The 20,217-nt window shown below is 39.2% G+C and overlaps 1 protein-coding gene across 3 annotated transcripts in view; it reads left to right on the top strand.

Annotated features, from left to right (window-relative positions):
* Positions 1-20,217, top strand: part of ZDHHC20 (zinc finger, DHHC-type containing 20) — a 45,527-nt gene that overhangs the window by 13,931 nt on the left and 11,379 nt on the right. For all 3 annotated transcript variants that reach the window (XM_010851191.1, XM_010851192.1, XM_010851190.1), the window contains 6 exons: positions 4,280-4,400; positions 9,420-9,489; positions 10,542-10,574; positions 11,170-11,290; positions 19,107-19,239; positions 19,614-19,740. In XM_010851191.1, the coding sequence (XP_010849493.1) occupies positions 4,280-4,400; positions 9,420-9,489; positions 10,542-10,574; positions 11,170-11,290; positions 19,107-19,239; positions 19,614-19,740 (605 nt within the window). The remainder of the gene's footprint in view (positions 1-4,279; positions 4,401-9,419; positions 9,490-10,541; positions 10,575-11,169; positions 11,291-19,106; positions 19,240-19,613; positions 19,741-20,217) is intronic.

The raw sequence follows: 20,217 nt of genomic DNA, 5'->3' as shown, positions 1-20,217 counted from the left end.
TCTGTTTCCATTCATAAACTGCTCGGTAACTACATTGTGAGTGTGAGTCGTCAGCCTCTCAGATACAGCCCACTGATGTCCTTCGTAAAAGGTCCATGATGGCACTACGGTTTAGCTGTGCCATGCTGTGTTTTTTTAAAGACGTACTTTATGTCACTGGAGTGAAAAATCTTAAGGGACTGAATTGAGTTAGGAAAACAGAGTTTATTTTTAAAAACTCTCTTAACACTTACTCTGTTCTCAGGCCTGAACAAATAAGCTGCAAGTAAATAAAGTGTTTTGATTATGGGACACAAATCGTCTGTGCTGTTGCTTATGACACCTAGTGTGGCTAGTATTTTTTCTACTTGGAGGTTTCAAGGTTTCTACTTGGAAATAACACAAGTATACACGTGTGTGGAATAAAACTGAAGACTGTTGTGTCCCTTTCACCTGATACAGCCAACTGGATTTTCTTCAGTTCAAGTTCAGCACAGGTAGATAGAGAAGAACACACTAGATAGAGAAGGACACGCTGGATGGAGAAGGGCACACTCTCCAGAGTTAGACTTGTCTGAGTTTGATCTTCTGCTCTAACACGTTTTTTAATGAATCCAAGGAAGGTGGAGCCAGCAGTCGTTCCATCCCTGTAGGATGTTTGTGAGGAGTGAATGAGATTCATTCATGGAAAGCTTTCCACGTCGGGCCTGCCTTATGGTTAGCACTCAAATATTAGATGACATAATAATATAGTTACTTCCCTTTGTATTAAATTCATCAGAATGCATTAAAAATTACAGACATAGGTTTAAAGACATCAACTTCCATTTAACTTTTTGTAGAAGATCATCTATGCAGAAACTGTATATACTGTAAATGTATGAATAAATGAGTTTTCATGAATTGAGCACATGTGAGTAACCAGCACCCAGTTCCAGAAGCAGAACGTGCCTGGCATCCCATGAGCCTCCTGCTTGCATGCCTTCCGTGAACTGTCTCCTTGTGTGTGATTCTTCCATGCTGTTGTACGTAGTTGTGGCTCAATCCTCCATTGTGCTTATGTGACACAGTTTACTTATCTGGCCTCCTGTTGATGGGCATTTGGGTGTAGGATTGCTGTCCATATTCTAGCACACACAAACATGTTGCTCTTTGGGGCAGGTGCCCGCGAGAGTTGCTGGGTTCTGCCTGTACAGTCAGCAGTAGTGGGTGATGCCAAATGGTCATTAGCCCATTGTTTCTATTGGGCACTTTTGTTTTAAGGGATAATGTAAACCATTAATCAAGCTTACTGTTGCTTCAAATATATTCTTCAGGCATTTGCTAATAATTAGTTGGCCCTTAAAGTTAATTACAAACTGCCATCCATACCTTAATCTCTTAAATTTAAAAAGATTACCAGTAATGATGGCTATTGGAAACATATCATGTATAAAACTAAATAGTCTTTACAGGAAACAGAATAAGGAAAACAGTTGGTGTGACTTTTGAGAAGCAGGCTAGTGCAGAGGTGCAAGCTCTGTCTGCCTCCTCCCTCTGGTCTTCTGGCTGTGGGGCCCTGGGGCCGCGGCCCTGGACCTCTGAGCAGTCCTCTGTAAAGTCAGGGTGACAGTCACACACACCTTATTGGATTGTTGTATGGGTTAAATAAATTGATCATGCACACACATGATTGGTAGTGCTTATAGCATATAATTACTGCTATATGTAAAGTGCTTAGAAGAATGCCAAGCACATAGTAAGTGCCATCTAACTGCTACTTTTTCTTTTTTTGGCTGTTGCTTTTACGATATTGCACCCAGGTAGCATTTAGCCCAGCACCTAAGCCTTTCCATCCACTCCCACATCGTTGCCAGGGGTCTGTTCGCTTCCTGGTGATAGTCCCTCAGGAGCTGAAGTCTCACTGACTTAATCTCCACTTCTTCCTGGAAGTCTGTGTTCAAGTAGCATGTTGCCGTCAATATACCATTTTTGCCTCTTTGTGTTTTCCATATGCTGCTGCTTTTGCCAAGATTTTCTTTCCTGCTTTACCTTCCTGGACAGTTCCCTGTTTACCTTTCTAAACCCAATTTAGGTAACTCTTCTTCCAGGAAACATTCATGGACAGCCCCCACCCCTCCTGAGGGAGCTTTGATCACACCTGGTAAAGAATTGCTAATTTGTCATTTGTAATTCTTAACATTCGTAACTGGACTATAGAAATGTATTTTTGAAGGCAAAGGCTATATTTTTATTCATCTTTGAATCCTTGGTACCTGGGACAGTTCCAAGCATACACTTAAATTGAAACATCTGAACACTGTGTTTAAGATAATGACATTTCATAGTTTTAATTCTGTTCAGTAGTATTTAATGAAAAATAGTAATAATTTCAAAGGTCTAAATTCATTTTAAGTTTTATCTTGTTCCATTCCTCATCTAAAATCCTGGTGTCTGTTGATACTTTCATTTGGTTTAAGCTTTTCATAATTCTTAACCATAGTTCGTAAGGAAAAGTAATGATTTTGAGGCCTGCCTAGAAACAGTTAGGCCAGGGAAGTCTGTTCAGATTTTACAGGGAAACTGCAAAATTTGATTAGAGCATCTTTTTTCCAAGTATGTGTTTAACATTATACCATGTGATCTTTCCTGGAGGAGGGAACAGCAACCCAATCCAGTATTCTGGCCTGGAGAATTCCATGGACTGTGTAGTCCATGGGGTTGCAAAGAGTCGGATACGACTGAGCGACTTTCACTTCACTTCATATTGATCTTTATTCTCTGTTTTGAGTGTTTCAGAGATGTATCTTGTCAGGGAAGAACTTTCTAGCAAGTCAGCTCTCTTAAAGGAGAGCGGGCCATCTTATAGAGTAGGGAAGTGTTCTGTACTTGAAAGTGTTTGGGAGGGGATGGATCTCAGAAGTGCCTGGGTGTTTAGATAGGTGACCTCCAGAGTCAGCTTTAAGATGGTGGGTATTTTTTCTGTCCAGTTTGTACGTCCAAGTTCCTTCTTGTCCTTCCTAAGTAATTGGGGGATTGCTTATGCCATTGTGGCTTGGTGGTGGGAGCCAGGCTAGGTGATCTAAAAGGACTCTTCTGTTGCCTTAGCCACTGTGTTTTTTAGTCTAGGTTAGAGGGACAAGTCTGTAAAAGGCAAAAACATCTTTTCACATTAGCGGCATGGAGAGAAACATCCTAGAGCAGAACTAACTCAAGGGACTTGTGTTTTTCTATCAGCTCTGCCAATAATTATGCAGTTTTAGAAAATTTCCCTAAGATGCATGGGATCACAGATTCCTTCTCCCAAGGGCTCCTAATCTGTGCTGTGCTATCCCGTTTGTAACAGAAGAGGCAGTGCCGTTACTGATGACGAGTCATCGAGGGTGGACAGTTTTGATACTTGAGTTAGCAGGTAGACCAAATACTCAAACTTTAAAAGATGAAGCTCCAGTTAGGACTTCTTAGGCCTTTTCAAGCAAAACCCTGTAAGTAAATAATAATTGAGGAACAGTATTGTATGAAACATGATCAAGAGCATGTCTCAGGCCAGTTTTTATTTTTTAAAAGAAGTCTATGAAATAAACACCAAGAGAAATTTAATAAAAGCTCCTGGTTATATGAGATAGAGTCATGAAGCTGAGGTCCTTGAGATACAGGGATGACATGAAAAGAAGCAATGACACAAGTCCTTTGTAGGAAAATGCTGCCCACCACATGGGAATTAAAACTTGAGAAATAGAAGCTGGAAACAGCCCTACAAAAGAATTGCTCCTTGAGAAAAGGAGACTGTGCTTGCCTTGACAGTCCTTAATAGTTCTGGAGAAAGTTCCCTGATTGGTTAGCGTTTTAAAAACAAAAACAAAGCAGTAAAAGTTGTCCTCAGGAGAAACTTGGCCAGAAAATAGCAGGACCCCTGCCTGTGATTTGCCCACAAGCAAGTGAGTCTTTGAACATGTTCCCAAAGATTCAAAATCTCTTGACACTTTCAGACAGCAAATCTTTTACTAGCACAAAATGTATATTAAGCTCTTTTTTGATGGGGAAAGTTAATTTTTTCTGTAAAAAACAAAGATGCAAAAATATTTAGTTCATGTTCTTCGCCATCATTAGCACGGAGGGCAAATATTTTCACTCTGTCAAAGGCATGTAGTTTTGTTAAAAGGTGCTTGATTTAGCTTCCTAAACAAATTTGAAGAAAAATTTTGCCTTTATAGAAGGAGATATTTGTCTTTTTCTGTTCTGGATAAAACTTGTTTTTCTGAGCATGATAGTTAATAATCACGGGATTGAAAAGAATTGATAGTTATTTCTCCTTCTATAGTTCTGCTTGTCCAATTCTGAGAAGGAACGTTATGAAAAGGAATTCAGCCAAGAAAGACAACAAGAAATTTTGAGAAGAGCAGCAAGGGACTTACCTATCTACACCACATCGGCTTCAAAGAGTAAGAAAAACAAATCTTACACTTTTTTCTCCAAAGAATTTTGAGAATGTGGTCATTTTTGCCAAAATATCTTTGCATGATTTGACTACTAAGTAGGTATTGTGGTTGTCACAAATGGCGTCTGCAGAAACAAGACTTTTCTGTGTTCTGTATCTTACATGGTATTTCAGATACAGGTGTGTACCTTTATGTGAAATACAGGTCTTTATCTCAGGTAAACCTGTCTCAGGTGTTTGAGATAGATTTGCCTGAGATACAGGTATTTCAGATACAAAGTCTACTTTGATACAGACTTTTTATGTGGTTCACTTTAATGTTGATCTCTCTTGTTCTGCATTTTTTTTCTAGCTCATCCTTCATGGCTAAAAATTTCATTTACAATTTCTAGTAAACTGTCATTTGGAAATCCTGGTTTGAATTTGAATATTTTGTGTCATCCCTGAGTAATATTTAAAAAATCAAGAATGTGCTAACCTAGAATGGGGAGAAATAAAAGCCACAGAAGGGAAGAAGCTCATTAAGGTTGTAAAGCTACCCCTCAGAGGGCCATACTTGGAAGTCCACTGTCTGCTCTGAAGCCGTGGGTGCTTCTGCTCTTCCGACACTTGGGCCTGTGAGGGGGACAGGTCTGTGAGTTGCCCAACTGGTTATTTAATTGTAGGAAGTTGTTTAAAATTATGTATTCTATATCTCATTAATTCATTCAAATACCAGATAATGTTGACAGCTGACAGTCCAATCTAAGTCCCTTACACATATGAGCTCATCTGAGCTTCACTCCACCCCTGTGGGGAGACGCTATCGTGTCCACTTTACAGATGAGGAAACAGAGGTGAAGTAACTTGGTAAAGGTCACACAGACAGTGTGGGGAAAGGTGTCCTGCCTCTGAAACCCACTATGCTGCTCAACTCCAAGGGGAAATAGAGCTTTTTCCTTTGTGTAGTTCTGTACATATGCTGACTTAAGAAAATTTAAAATTTGTGCTAGATTTTAGGAGGGGGTATTTGGCCAATATTTAAGTTTTCACACGTTTAATACAGGCATCCTTTGGAGAATACTGTGGGTTCAGCTCCAGACACTGCAGTAAGGCGAGTCTTACAGTAACGCGGGACACATGAGCTGTTTGGTTGCCCAGTGTGTGTGAGTTATGCTTACACTGTAAGGCAGCCTATCAACTGTGCAATTGCGCAATGTCAGAAAAGCACATACATACCTTAATTTTAAAATACTTTATTGCTAAAAATGCTAACCATCATCTGCGCCTTCAGCAAGTCGTAGTAGTAATATCAAAGGTCATTGATCACAGGTCACCATAACAAATATAATAATCATAAAGTTTGAAATACTATGAGAATTACCAAAATGTGACACACAGATACAAAGTGAGCAAATGCTGTTGGGAAAATGGCACCAGTCGAGTTGCTCAGTGCAGGGTCCCCAAAGGCTGCGTGTGAAGAAACGCAGTGTCTATGATGCACAATGAAACCAGGTGTGCCTGGACTGTCCTTTTGCACAACCAGTATAGCACTGTGTAGAATGAAACCATGGATTTCAGATCAAACCCCAGCTCTTTAGTTACTAGTGCCACGAGAATCACTTAGACTTTTCTAAGCCCGGTTTCCTCATTTTAAAATGAGAACGCCAGCACCTAAGTCTCCGGAGGTATTTGTAAATGAGACAAGCACTGAGTGTAGATCTTGGTGTATAGAAATACACTTTCGGTACATAAAAGCTAATTTAAAATAATCCTTCTTATGTTTAACTATAAAATGTCTAGTTCACAGCAGTTGTTAGTAGTTGTAGTTACATAGATTAGACATTTTTTTTTGTACATGCCGGGAGGCATGCAGGATCTTAGTTCCATGACCAGAGATCAAACCCGTGTCCCCTGCCATCCTGAAATAAAAGCTCAGAGTCCTAACCTCTGGACTGCCAGCAAATTCCCTAGATGTTTTTAACCCCAAGACCAAGATTCTAGAGGATTTATGAAGCTCTGAGATTATATACAGAATTTTAGATACTTCCTCAAGTAGCCTGTTCATAACAAGATCTGATTTTCAGAGCAGTAACTCCAAAGAGTTGAAAGCCATTAAGGTAAAATCTTTACCTGTAAATCTTTATTACTCTTCATTCATTATAATGGCTTTCTACTAATCTGAATAAAACCCTTCATCTGTTGACTATTATACCAGAATTATGCTGGGCACTTTATGGTGATCATTTACCCCTCAGAGCCACCCTGGGACAGCACCGTGCTTGTCCCTGTGTTAGAGATGAAGGGGTGACACAGGTGAGGTCCCTAAAGTCCCTGAGTGGCAAGGTCTGGGATTCACACCTTATCTTCTGACTGCAGACAGTCTCTGCCCTTGAGCACTGTTTTATACTGCATTTCTACTGCTTAGAATCCCAAACCTTGGGTTTTTCCTTTTTATGGAAATAATACCATACATCCTTTAAAAAACAAAATATAGAACCACACATTATATGAAGTGGACCTTTCCTAGACCAGAGATAGTGAACGTGATGGAGCTGCCTGCACAGCGAGGGTGGCGACTTTCGCTAAATTCCTTCCTGTGCTATTTGAACCATGTGCTTAACAGAAGCAGAACCATGTGGACGTCTTATCTATTAAGGAAACAAAAACGAGGCTTCCTAAAACTCCCCTGTCCACGGTCTGGATATGGCCAGTGTTTCTCTCTGGCTCGTCCTACACCGTTACCCGGGTCAGCTCTACTAAAACTCTGCTTCCTGCACTGTTCCCTGGGTCAGCTCTACTAAAATTCTTCCCCACTTTTTATTTTTACGTCTTTTTGTCTGCCTCGAATGATTGTTTTCTCTTCTCTAAATCTGTCAGTACTTTAAAATTTTAATTCGCTGTCTACCTCTTCAGCCGTTTCTGTTCACGTGAAAAAAAGTGAGTTTTACAGTCTTCTCCAAACTTCTCAGCTTCTTACCTTGTTGATCCCAGCTTGCTGTCTAGTGGTTGTCTCTGTTGTCCTACGACCTGACTCGGTCCTGCAGCTCTGACAGCTGGAGCTCCGCCTGTCGTCCTAATACAGTGAGCACCTTGCCCCAGGCACTCAGTAGGCATTTGTGGGGTGAAGCTGTTCCTGGGTGTGTTCTCTGTAATGCCTGCTTATATATACACTTGAAAAATCTCCCTTTTCTCCTCTTCAGTAGTTTTCCCATTCTAGAAAATCCCATGGATGGAGGAGCCTGGTAGGCTGCAGTCTATGGGGTCACTAAGAGTCAGACAGGACTGAGCGACTTCACTTTCACTTTTTCACTTTCATGCATTGGAGAAGGAAATGGCAACCCACTCCAGTGTTCTTGCCTGGAGAATCCCAGGGACGGAGGAGCCTGCTGTCTATGGGGTCGCACAGAGCCGGACACAACTGAAGCGACTTAGCAACAGCAGAGCTTCACTTCATATTTTATCAGAAATAATATTATCATAACAATAATAATTGCTTTACTGAGAATTTGATAAGTTCCAGAAGACTTTTTTTTTAAATTTGCACAATAGTCCACTACACTTGATATTATTTGCACTTAACAAAAGCAGAAATTGAGTCTTTTAGCAAGTAAGTTACTATCAAGGTCACAAGGGAGTAAGTGGGAGAGAACCAGTGTGAATCATGGTAGCTGAGTCCGGCTGCCTCTGGACTTGGGGCTGCCCTGCCCATGCTCAGCTGTCCGCAGGCCTCTCCCTCTGGTGTCATCATTCTTGTCTTTTATGAGACTTTCATAGAGATCACTGACCTTTGTCTTTCCTTGGCCCTGTTTGCTCCTAATAATCTTGCTGCTTAAAAATTTCCAGCCGGTTTCTTCCTTCTGCTTGCAGGTGTACTTCAAAGTACATCTCCTCTTAAAAACAGCAACAGAGGTTAGGTTCTGATGTGTTCCAACTGCGACTCTGTTTTCTCTTCTCCATAATTGCAGGTCTCCTTGTAACTTGTCTGCACACTGGCCTCTTTTCCTTTCCAGCAGGTTCCAGGCAGCTGGCTTTCATTCTTCCTAACCAAGCTTTGTGGCTTTTTGTCAGTCTAGCTGCTTAAAAAACTTTCTTCTTTGTGCTTTTCTGTTCTAGTTGTTTTTGCATTCTTAAATGTTTATTCTTCCTCCTACACTTTTTAACCCTGCCTCACAAGGTGCTTTTGTCCCATTCTTTTCATATAGTTCCTTCAGCTGTTCTCAGCCATGGGATTCTGACACCACAATATTGTGGTATTTAGTTTACTGCGTCTCAGATAATTTGTTTTCTGAATAGTTTTCAGGGCTGAGTTAAACCTTTTTTTCATATGAGTTAGCAGACTCAAGGCTGTGGTCACCCTAGTGCTCACTTGTCAGGCGGCAGGGGATGGCAGCTGCACTCGGGGCCACACATTTACCATGTCTCCGAGTGAGGGTTTCAGAAGGGCACTGCCCAGCCCTCCCCCAGGGCCCCTGGAGACTGTCAGTGCTTGCATTCACCTTGGCATGTGTGCCCACTCGAGCTCCATTCTTGTACTTCCTCCAGCTTCCAAAGGGCAGTGGTTCCTGAGTGACCTGTTGTCCAAATTCAAGCCAGACAAAACCTAACACCTTGGGGTGTTAGGAGGGAAGTCTGTCGTGTTCAACTGTATATTCTCAGCATGAAGCAGTGTCTGTCTCAGAACAGAGACTCTGAATGCTTGTTGAAGAGCAAGAAAAACAACATAACCTTCCTCCCATACCCACCCCCTCACCCCATCAAGCTCATTTCTGTCACTGGCAACATTATCCTTCTGGCAAAACACCCTGGAAACTGCAGTTTTTCTGATTGCTATGTTTACTTCAGTTTTTCTGTCTATTCAGTCATCTAAGACTCTTCAAAAATCTTCTCAAAAAGTCTGTTTAGTTATTGGTATTATTTTAAAATTGTCAGTTGTCAGTTTCCCAGAGTTGTTTATAAAAAATGAAAGCAAATTTTATAGTTGTATTAACTCAACTCTAAAACATATATCCTTCAACAACTTCCTTTTAATTCTTAAATGTAGCCGTCAGATATTGTGAAAGATGTCAGCTGATTAAGCCGGACCGTGCGCATCACTGCTCAGCATGTGACATGTAAGTGCTCCTTGTTGGCTGTCACTCAACCCAGGACCGGAACTGGTGTGGGGAGGACAGGGGGAGAGACTTGCCCAGGACACTGCCTTGGCTCCTGGTACTGCTCTGTATGCAGAGCTGACAGGAATCCATACACAAGCCAGAACACTCGCTGCAGTCACCTCAGATGACAGTTCCTGCACCACTTGGATCTTTAAGTATGTGTACTACTTCTGCTTATATTTAAATGTAATAGATGAGCAAGTAAGTAATACCCCCATGAGAAAGATAAACTATTTCCTGAGTTAAAAAGACCATGACAGTTTTCTTGCTTTTATTATTAATGTTGGTATTAAAACCTAACAGACCACAAAAATATTACTTTCAGTTACCACCTGTGAAGTTATTCCCCCTAAAATGTGAAAGATTTTATCTCTTATGCTCTTGTGAGAAGGTGGTGTGTTGAAAGAAAGATTCTTAGTGTGGGGATCCCAGTGAGTCCTTGAACTTCAGTGAGGCAGGCCATTTGATTTTACTTATTGTCTAACTTTATGCAAATATACATTGCATATACTGATGGAGGGACAAATGTGGGGATTTTTTTTTTCTGATTATAAAATACAGTGGTTTCTATACATGGGATAGAATTGTAATAAATCTGTGGGAAGATGGACTACCTACAAACCCATTCATTGAACACTGTTTGTTTCCAAAGTTGCGTTTTTATGACTTGCACATGTTTAAAATAATTTTCCCTTTTGTCTTCCTCAGCTGACTCTGTAAACTACATCAGCTACTGTTCCAAGTGCTATATGCATCTTATCTGTGTATTACTACAGTGTTGCTTGATGTAGTTCAAGGCAGCTGGCCATGTTCAGCTCAATTCTCAGTATGAAAAATCACTGCCTCTTACCTATGTGAAATAACAGAAATTATCTCTAACCTAATTCTACTGGGTTGGTTTTCCTAAGATGTGAAAGGGAAAATTTTAAGTCCCTTAAAAAAAACGAAAATCAAATTAGAATTAGTGGAATTTTTCTATATGGATTTTCTTCTGCTCGTTTGTTTCTTAGGTGTATTCTTAAGATGGACCATCACTGTCCTTGGTACGTATGAAACACAAAGGAGATGACATGAGGTGGGGAAGTGGGAAGGAGGGTATTTATTTAGAGTGATTGATCTCAGTGTTCCTAAATTTTGAAGGCCAATTTAATTACTCATAGATACCAAGACTGATGTAGTTTTATGTTTCTGTTTACATGTTTTTCTTTAAAATATATTCTGGTGTTATTAACCCCAAAAATTGTATAAGAATTAACATTGAAATTCCAAATTCTTACAGAATTAATTTAAAACACACATCCACAATTAAGACACTGCCCCTTTCTTCTCAAATGAACCATTTATAGTTATAATGATTTTATGGTTTTTGATATGTCCTATTTGTTTTCATCATGATTTAAAAAAAAAAAAAAAATTTACCACCTTGGCCATTTTTAAGTGTACAAGTTCAGCAGTGTTAAGCATGTTCGCATTGCTTTGCAACCAGTGTCCAGAGCTGTTTCATCTTGCAGAACTGATACTCTGTCCCCATTAAAGAGCTCCCTGCTCCCCTCCCGAAAGTCCCTGGCAGACACCATTCTAGTTTTGTTTCTCTGAGTTTGTCTTGTTTTTACAATGTGATTTTGTTTATTCTTCTAGGGTGAATAACTGTGTGGGATTTTCTAATTACAAATTCTTCCTGCTCTTTTTATTCTACTCTCTGTTATATTGCCTTTTCGTGGCTACAACAGTTTTACAGTACTTCATAAAATTTTGGACGGTAAGTCTTTTTTCTATCTTAAAACATGTATTTAAGATTTTTAAGATGGTATTTCATAAATAATTCTTTCATTCTGTATTATAAGTAGACAATACTTAATTGTACTAGTTAGAATTTATAATGGCTCAGAAGACAAATGGGGTTAAAATTTCCCTTCCTATATACATGTTTATTTGTGAATAAATGAGTATTACACAGAACATAGTTTCTTTTAGTAATTCAGACTGCTTTCAACCATACTGTCTTAACAATGGGCTATCAATTTTAGGGAAGTAGTTCCTTTCTTTGAGTTGATGAGACTTACTGAAGTTTTTACAGTAATAAAATTGAAACTCCCAGCCTCAGATAACCATTAATCTGTTTCCTGTGTCTATAGATATTAATCATTTTCCTATTGTGAGAGGCAAATGTTTTCCCATTTTAATTGATGTCTTATAACTCCATTTTGTTTTTACTAAATCAGTTTTATATTTTTAAAGTAGTACTTTTTAATTATGATTTCTGGCTTTATTCTAGTCACTGTAAATTTATACAAATATTCATCCAACTTTTCTTCTAGCATTTTTTTTCCCCTTCATATAAGTCTTTGATTTTGAAGGTGGGGGTTATTGTGGTTAAAAGGTGCTTTTGTATTTACTCTTCTTAAAAACCCTATGAAGGTATTTTAAAATGTAGGTTTTATTTTTATTCAGGTGTGGTGAAACTGACAGATCAGGAAGTGATAACCTTTGAAAAGATAGCTTGTTACTCACAGTTCCAAGGGAGGGTTCCCCCAACACTACTCAGGCCCTCATGGGGAAGAACCAGAGTCGCTCAGGAAGTCGAAGGCACGAGGGCCAGAGCCTTCACTAGTGTCCATGGGAGAGGCACAGTGAGGTAGGGTGAGTGCACATAGGGTTAGCTAGTTTGAGTAACCTCAGTGGTCTCTGGGGCTCCAGGCAGTCCCTTGTTTGCTGTGAGTAGGGCTGGGTAGTACTACCCACTGGACTGTGAGAGCCAAGTAACCAGAGGTGTTTTGAAGTGTGGGCTCTGGACCAATTAGTTTGTATATAGTTTGAGAAGTACATTCCTTGCTGTCTCTTTAAGAAACGGATAGCCCTGGGAGAGGCACTCTCTCCCCAGTCAGCTAGAATCCAGATGCTCGAGGCACTGAGGCTGAAGAGAAGAAGAAAATACAGTTAATGCAGAAGGAGCTCTTATTTTTCCAGCTTTCAGAGTTGTAAACTGAGGTTGGAGAAGTTAGGTAAATAAAGTGAAGGTTGAATCAGTGCCAGATGAATGAAGTCCAAATTACAGAATGTTACATTTCTTTATCAGAAACTTCAGCAGTGTTTGCATGTAATGATTTGTTAATGAAAAAGTAAATATTGTCAAACTTTTTAAGATTCATGATGAGTAAGGAAAGACTAATAACTTAAGTCTGCTTTTCTCTTCATTCTTCAACAGTTACTATGTGCCAAGCACATATGTTCTAGGCACTTTGGATATATCAATGTACAAAGCAGACAAAGAATTCTGCCTTTGTAGAACTTACTTTTGAGAAGGACTAAACAAACAGTAACCATAGTAAATAAGGAAATTGTGTTGTATATTGGAAACTAAATGCTATGGGAAAAAAAGTAGATCCGAGTAAAGGACTTAGCAAGTGTGCGGGGCAGGTGGGTATAATGGGCAAGTTACAGTACTAAAAAGATTGATCACGGTAGACCTCAGTAAGAAGATTAGATTTGAGTGAGACTTGAAGGAAGTTAGTGGATATCCAAGAGAAGATTATTTGTGCACCCAACAAATGAGCACCTAAATATATAAAGTAAATATTAACAGAAGTAAAGGGAGAAATAAGAGAGCAAGACAGTAGACAGAAATAAAAGGTGAAAGTAAAGGGAGAAATAGCAAGATCACAGTAAGGGCCTTTGATCAATGGATGGATCATCTAGACAAAAATGAAATAAAGAAGTATTAGACTTAAATGACACTTTAGTCCAGAGGGACTTAATGGACAGAGCACTCCATCCACAAGCAGCAGAATACACGTTCTTCTCAAGTGCACGTGGGACATCCTCTGCAATAGGTCACAAAACGTGTCTTGTCATTTTAGGAATATTGAAATGATAGCAAGCATCTTTTCTAACCACAATGGTATGAAACTGGAGATCAATTTTAAGAAAAATAAACTGGAAGATTCACACATATTTAGATTAAACAACACGCAGCTGAACAGCCATTTGGTCAAAGAAGGAATCAAAAACTATTGAGACAAATGAAAATGGAAATACAACATAAAAAAAGTCCTGGGATGCAGCAGAAGCAGTTCTAAGAGGGAACTTCATAGAGATAAACCTATGTTAAGAAGTAAGAAAGGATCTCAAATAACCTAACTTTACACCTCAAGGAACTAGAAAAAGAACAAAGCTGCAAGTTCATAGAAGGGAGGAAATAACAAAGATCAGAGTGAAAATAAGTGAAATAGAAATTAAATAGGTAACTAAAACTAAGAGCTGGATTTCTTAAAGAATAGAGAGACCTTCAGCTGGTCTCACCAAGAAGAAAAAGAAAGAGGGGACTCAAAAGAGGAGACATTACAGCTGATAAATACAAAGGGTCAAAGGGACTTCTCTGAACAATATATGCCAAATAATTGGACAACCCGGAAGAAATGGATAAATTCCTAGAAATGGACAACCTATGAAGACCAAATCATGAAGGAAGAGAAAATCTGAACAGACTGATTAATAGTAAAGAGATTGACTAATCAAAACCTCCAAAAGTCCAGGACCTGTGGCTTCACAGGTGAACAGCCTACACTGATCCAACTCACACTTTTTCCGAAAGTAGACAGGAGAACACTTCCAGGCTCATTTTATAAGGTCAATATTATCCTAACACCAAAACCAGATGAGGTCACCACAAGAAAATTGCAGGCCAAAATGCCCATTGAACATAGATTTTTAAAAATCCTCAATAAAATATTAACAAGCCAGATTCAACAATACATTAAAAGGACCACACACACCCTGATCAAGTAAGATTTATTCCAGGGATGCAAGGACGGCTCAGCATCTGTAGAGCAGTATGTGTGATACACCCCATTAACAAAATGAAGGATAAAAATTATATGATCATCTCAATAGATACAGAAAAAGCATTTGACAAAATTCAACATCCACTTATGGTAAAAACTGTAAACAAAATTAGTATAGCGGGGACGTACCTCAGTTTAATGCCATATATTGACAAGCCTACAGTTGACATCATACTTGGTGGTGAAAAGCTGAAAGCTTTCCTTTCATATCAGGAACTAGACCAGGATACTCACTCTTGCCACTTTTATTTAACGTAGTATGGAAGGTCTTAGCCAGAGCAGTTAGGCAAGAAAAAGAAATGCATCCAGATATGAAAGGAAGAAGTAAAGCTGTGTCTGTGTGCAGAGGACATATTATGTTAGAAAATCCTAAAGACTCTACCAAAAAAAGAAACCTGTTAGCTAATAAGCAAGTTCACTGAAGTCGTATGATACAAAACCAATGTATAAAAATCAGTTGCATCTCTGTATACTAATAACAAATTTTTAGAAAGAGAAGTTAAGGAAACAGTCCCATTTACAATTGCATCAGAAAGAATAAAATACCTTGGAATACCTTTAACCAAAAAGATGAAAGATCTATACACTGGAAAGTATTAGCCAGTGATGACAACAACTGAAGAAGACCCAAATAAATGGAAAAATAATCTGTGCTCATGGATTGGAAGAATTAATAGTGTTTATTTTTTAATATTATTTAAAATATTAATACTATATATAAATACTACCCAAAGTAATCTGCAAACTCATTGCAATCCCCATTAAAATTCCAGTAACATTTTTCCAGAAGTAGGGCAACCCTAAAAGTTGTATGGAACCACAAAAGGCTGCAAATGACAAAAACAGTCTTGAAAAAGAACAAAAGTAGAGGTATTTCGCTTCCTATATTACACATCTGTAGTAATCAAAGCAGTATATTATTGGCATAAGAACAGACACATAGATCAGTGGAACAGAATAAGAGCCCTGAAATTAACCCAAGCATCAATTAATTTATGACAGGGAGCCAAGACTATACAATGGGAAAAAGACAGTCTGTTCAGTAAATGGTGTTGGGAGACCTGTACAGCCACATGTGGAATAATGAAACTGAGCATCAGTCCTCCATCATGGACAAAAGTCAGCTCCTAAAGACTTGAACGTGAGAGCTGAAATTGTAAACCTAGAAGACACAGGGGCGAGCTCCTTGACATCAGCCTTGGCAGTGACTTGTGTGGATTTGACACCAAACATAAAAGCCACAAAAGGAAAGAAAACTCAACAAGTGAGACCACATCAAACTGAAAGCTTCTGTATAGAAAAGGAAACTATCAACAAAATAAAAAGCCTACTGGATGGAAGAAAATATTTGCAAATTATGTATCTGATAAGGGGTAATATCCAAAATGTATAAAGAACTCACAGCTTGATAGCAAGAACAAGACAAAACAGCCAGATTTAAATGGTCAGAGGGTCTGAATAGACCTTTCTCCAATGAAGACATACAGATATTCAACAAATGCAAGAAAAGATGCTTAGGATTACTAATCATCAGGGAGACGCAAGTCAAAACCTCAGCAGTGGGATTTCCCTGTGGGTTGCAGTAGCTAAGACTCCACACTTCCAATGCAAGGGGCCCGGGTTTGATCCCTGGTCAGGAAACTAGGTCCCACATTCCTCAGCGAAGAGTTCACATGTCACAACTAAAGATCCTGCGTCCCACAACTAAGACCTGGCACAGCCAAATAAATAACTGAAAGTATTTTTTAAAAGCAAGGTATCACCTTATACCTGTTAGAATGGCTGTTATCAAAAAGACAAGAAATAACTAGTTTTGACAAAGATTGGGAAAAAAAAGAACCCTTGTGTGTTGGTGGGAATGTAAATTAGTGCAGCTATTATGAAAAATGGTATGAGGAGTCCTCAGAAAATTAAAATTAGAACTGTTGTATCACATGATCCAGAAATTCTGCTTCTGGGAACATATCCAGAGGAAACGAAAACACTGACAAAGATACCTGCACCCCTGTGTCACAGATTATTTACAACAGCCAAGACAGGAAAACACTGAGGTTTACATTGGTGGATGAAGAACTTGTGGTATAAATATGCCGTGGAGGACTTCACTTTTAGTTCAGTGCATAAGAATCCACCTGCCAATGCTGGGGACAGGGGTTCAATCCCTGGCTCAGGAAGATCCCACGTGCCGTGGAGCAGCTAAGCCCGTGTGCCACAACTGCTGAGCCCATGTGCTGCAGCAATTGAATCCCACACATCTAGAGCCTGTGCTCCCCAGCCAGAGAAGCCACCGCAAATGAGAAACCTGTGTACTACAGTGAAGAGTAGCCCCCACTCACTGCAACTAGGAGAAGTCCATGCACAGCAGCAAGGAGCCAGCACAATCAAGAATAAACAAAATTTTTTAAATGTGCAGTGGAACATTCTTCTACCATAAAACAAGGAAGTCTTGCCATTTATGACAACTCAGATGGACCTTGAGGGTGTTATATTAATTGAATCAAGTCAGAGAAAAACAAATACCGTATTATCTAACTTATACGTGCAATTAAAAAAAAGCCTCATAGACAAAAAGAACATTTTGGTGGTTGTCAGAAGTATGGGGTAGAGGATGGGTAAAATGGGTGAGGGTGGTCAAAATAAGTCTGGAGATGTAATGTCCAACATGGTGACTGTAGTTAATAAGTATATTTGAAAGTCTTTAAGAGTTAGAGTTGGAAAGATCTCATCAGAAGAAAAAAGATTCTGTGACTGTGTGGTGTTGGACGTCAGCTAGACTTCTGCAGTTATAGATGTGTATGGAATCGTTATGTTGAGCTCCTGAAACTAATGGAATGTCATGTTAGGCCTCAGTAAGAAGGTAATAGTTGACAAAGATATGACAGAACTTAATGGATATCTGAGAGAAGAACATCTCAAACAGAGGAAGCATGTATACTTTAGAGTCAAGGCCCAAGAGGAGGAGCCAGTGCCAGGAGGCTGGTCTTGTGAGGCTGAGCCAGAGGGAGGCTGGTGCAGCCTAGGAGGAGGCCCGAGGGGAAAGGGCCTTCAGGGGTGTTGCCAGGGTCAGAGTGGGGAGCAGAGGGATGAGGCCATCTGACTTCCTCAGGGCCCCTCTGGTTGCTGTGCAGGAACTAGACCACATGGTAGGTGAGGGCACCTTTCCCAAGGCTACTGCCCACCAGTGAGGTGGGACAGAAGGAACCATGTCTGGTTTTCAGAAACCATTCATCAGAAGTTTTTTAAAAAGCTATGTGCTAAGCAAAATTAATTTTATTCTTTCCTGGATACAAATCTATTTTAAAAATTTCATGGAAGGGTATGTAAAGTGTACCCTAAATGTGCTTGGAGAGCGGAATGTCCTTGTCCTTTGTGTTTTCTTGAGAAAATGTCATCAATGACATTTAAAGAGCAACAACTTGGTGACCCTTTGAGACTTGAAAGGTTTACACAATAGTGCGCAGGATAATTTTGTGTAAAAAGTGGTTTCTTAATACACTGTCTCTATTTGTACAAGCTTTGCCGCAGGAAATCTACAGAGAGTTGTCCAAAGGTAAAATACATTATTGCCATGACATTCTTGCCATCTTTTTTTGTGACATTTATAGTGAATATGTGTAATACTCATTTGCTTCTCACGATGGGGGAGATAGAAGAATCACTTGTATTTAAAAGGAGTTGTGTTTCCGCTATAAGACAAGAAGAAAAGATGGGTGTCAGAAATAGCTAACGCTAAAAACCTACCACTTAGCCTGGCTTCCCTGGTGGCTCAGATGGTAAAGAATCTGCCTGCAGTGCAAGTGATGTGGGTTTGATTACTGGGTTAGGAAGATTTCCTGGAGAAAGGAGTGGCAACCCACTCCAGTATTCTTGGCTAGAGAATTCCATGGACAGAGGAGGCTGGCAGGCTACAGTCCATGAGCTCACGAAGAGTCAGACAGGACTAAGCAGCTAACATTTTGACTTCACTAGCCTATGAACAGTGTTTAAGTCAAGCAGGAGCAGCTCATGTTCTTTGAGGCTGTGGTTGGCCTGTTCTGTGAGAGTGACTGCCCAAGGCGTCGTCTTCTCCCCTTGCTAGATCCCCACTTCTAGGTGAACATGTGCTTCCGTTGAGATGAATATGACCATTGGGATAGGTAACGGAGTTGCTGTTTTCATTCACTAGTACCTTGTGGCAAATTTATATACCAGAATTGGGAATTACCAGGAAAGGCTCTGTAGGAATGCGCAGGTAGGCATGGAAGCAGCTCCAGGGAAGCCTGTTCCCAGTATGTTTATTCCAAGAACAGAGACTAGGGAAGTCCAACGAGAGCTTTATCACAGCTAGCTTCTGGTTAGCAGCATACATAACTACCACAAGCAAATATTTTAGCTTAGATGGAGAAAACCCTCATGTATCCTAGATTTGGGGGCAAGCTTAAATATATGTATAAACTGTAAAAGAAAAATGTTGAGTAAAACGTTCATCTTTTTATTACTGAAAGTGTTGCTAAAATTTAAGAGCAGTTTTTAAAGTGACTCTTCCTGACATGTAAGCAAGCCCCTTTGGTAATACCAGCTCTCTGCTTTGGGACATGTTGCTTTTGGATGTATTATCTAATTTATTTTATTACTTCTCATACCTGGCTTTTTTTTTTTGGTGAATTCAACAGTCATTAAAAAGAATCAAATAATAAGATTATATTTTAGAGGTTGACTATTCTCGAAAGTAATTCGTCTCTTCTCTTTCCTCAGAATGAACTCACAGATACACGTGCAAAATTCCACGTACTTTTTCTTTTCTTTGTGTCTACGATGTTCTTCATCAGCGTATTGTCACTTCTCAGCTACCACTGCTGGCTAGTTGGAAAAAACAGAACAACCATAGGTAAGTAGGTTACACAAGTTATAATTATTTAGGAATCCCAAAACTTTAGAACTGTGCCATAAGCCACACAGTAGGAAGTTCATACATAATGAATGAGTGAAGTTGCAAGAGATAGAATATATATATATATATATATAAGGTATATTGAACATTCTTCAGTAGATTTTATAAAGGTGATGAAGTATTCAGAGGTTATATGTTTTCCCAGAAAAGTTTTAGAAACTCATTTTTAAGTGTTACAAATATAGTATTTATTTTAAATTATATTTATAGTTTTTGATATCAAAGACATAAAGAAAAAAAAATTGGTACTTTTCTTCCATCTTATAATTTTCAAATAAGTTAACTCTTCTTTTTTAAATATACCCAAACAGAATCATTCCGTGCACCCATGTTTTCATATGGAACTGATGGAAATGGTTTCTCACTTGGATGCAGTAAAAACTGGAGACAAGTCTTTGGCGATGAAAAGAAATATTGGCTGCTTCCAGTATTTTCAAGGTAGCTTCTAAAATGCGTGTCTCAGATATTATGGAATCTATGACAGTCTCTCTCTGGTTACATGTCTTAGGATTCAGAAAATCCAGTATATTATGACATTATGAGCCTTGAGAATGAAAACTCAGAATATCTTGATTACATAAGTATTTTGTTTTTCATATTTCTTTATGGATAAAGGAGAGTTTGGGCATATATTTTAGTGAGAATTAGGGGGAAAAAAAGATGATTCATAGAAAATAATAATCACTCCATATCCTTCAAAATGAAAATAAGTTTTTGAAGTAAAGAATCATAAGAATGTATTAGCCATATCTTCAGAGATTTTTCCAGTTCAGTTCAGTTCAGTTGCTCAGTCGTGTCCGACTCCTTGCGACTCCATGAATTGCAGCACGCCAGGCCTCCCTGTCCATCACCAACTCCTGGAATTCACTCAAACTCACGTCCATCAAGTCGGTGATGCCATCCAGCCATCTCATC

This window comes from Bison bison, unplaced genomic scaffold (assembly GCF_000754665.1).
Source record: "Bison bison bison isolate TAMUID 2011002044 unplaced genomic scaffold, Bison_UMD1.0 scf7180017864299, whole genome shotgun sequence".
Taxonomy (NCBI): Eukaryota; Metazoa; Chordata; class Mammalia; order Artiodactyla; family Bovidae; genus Bison; species Bison bison.
The sequence above is the reverse complement of the archived record's forward strand: the minus strand, read 5'-3'. Positions and strand labels throughout refer to the sequence as shown.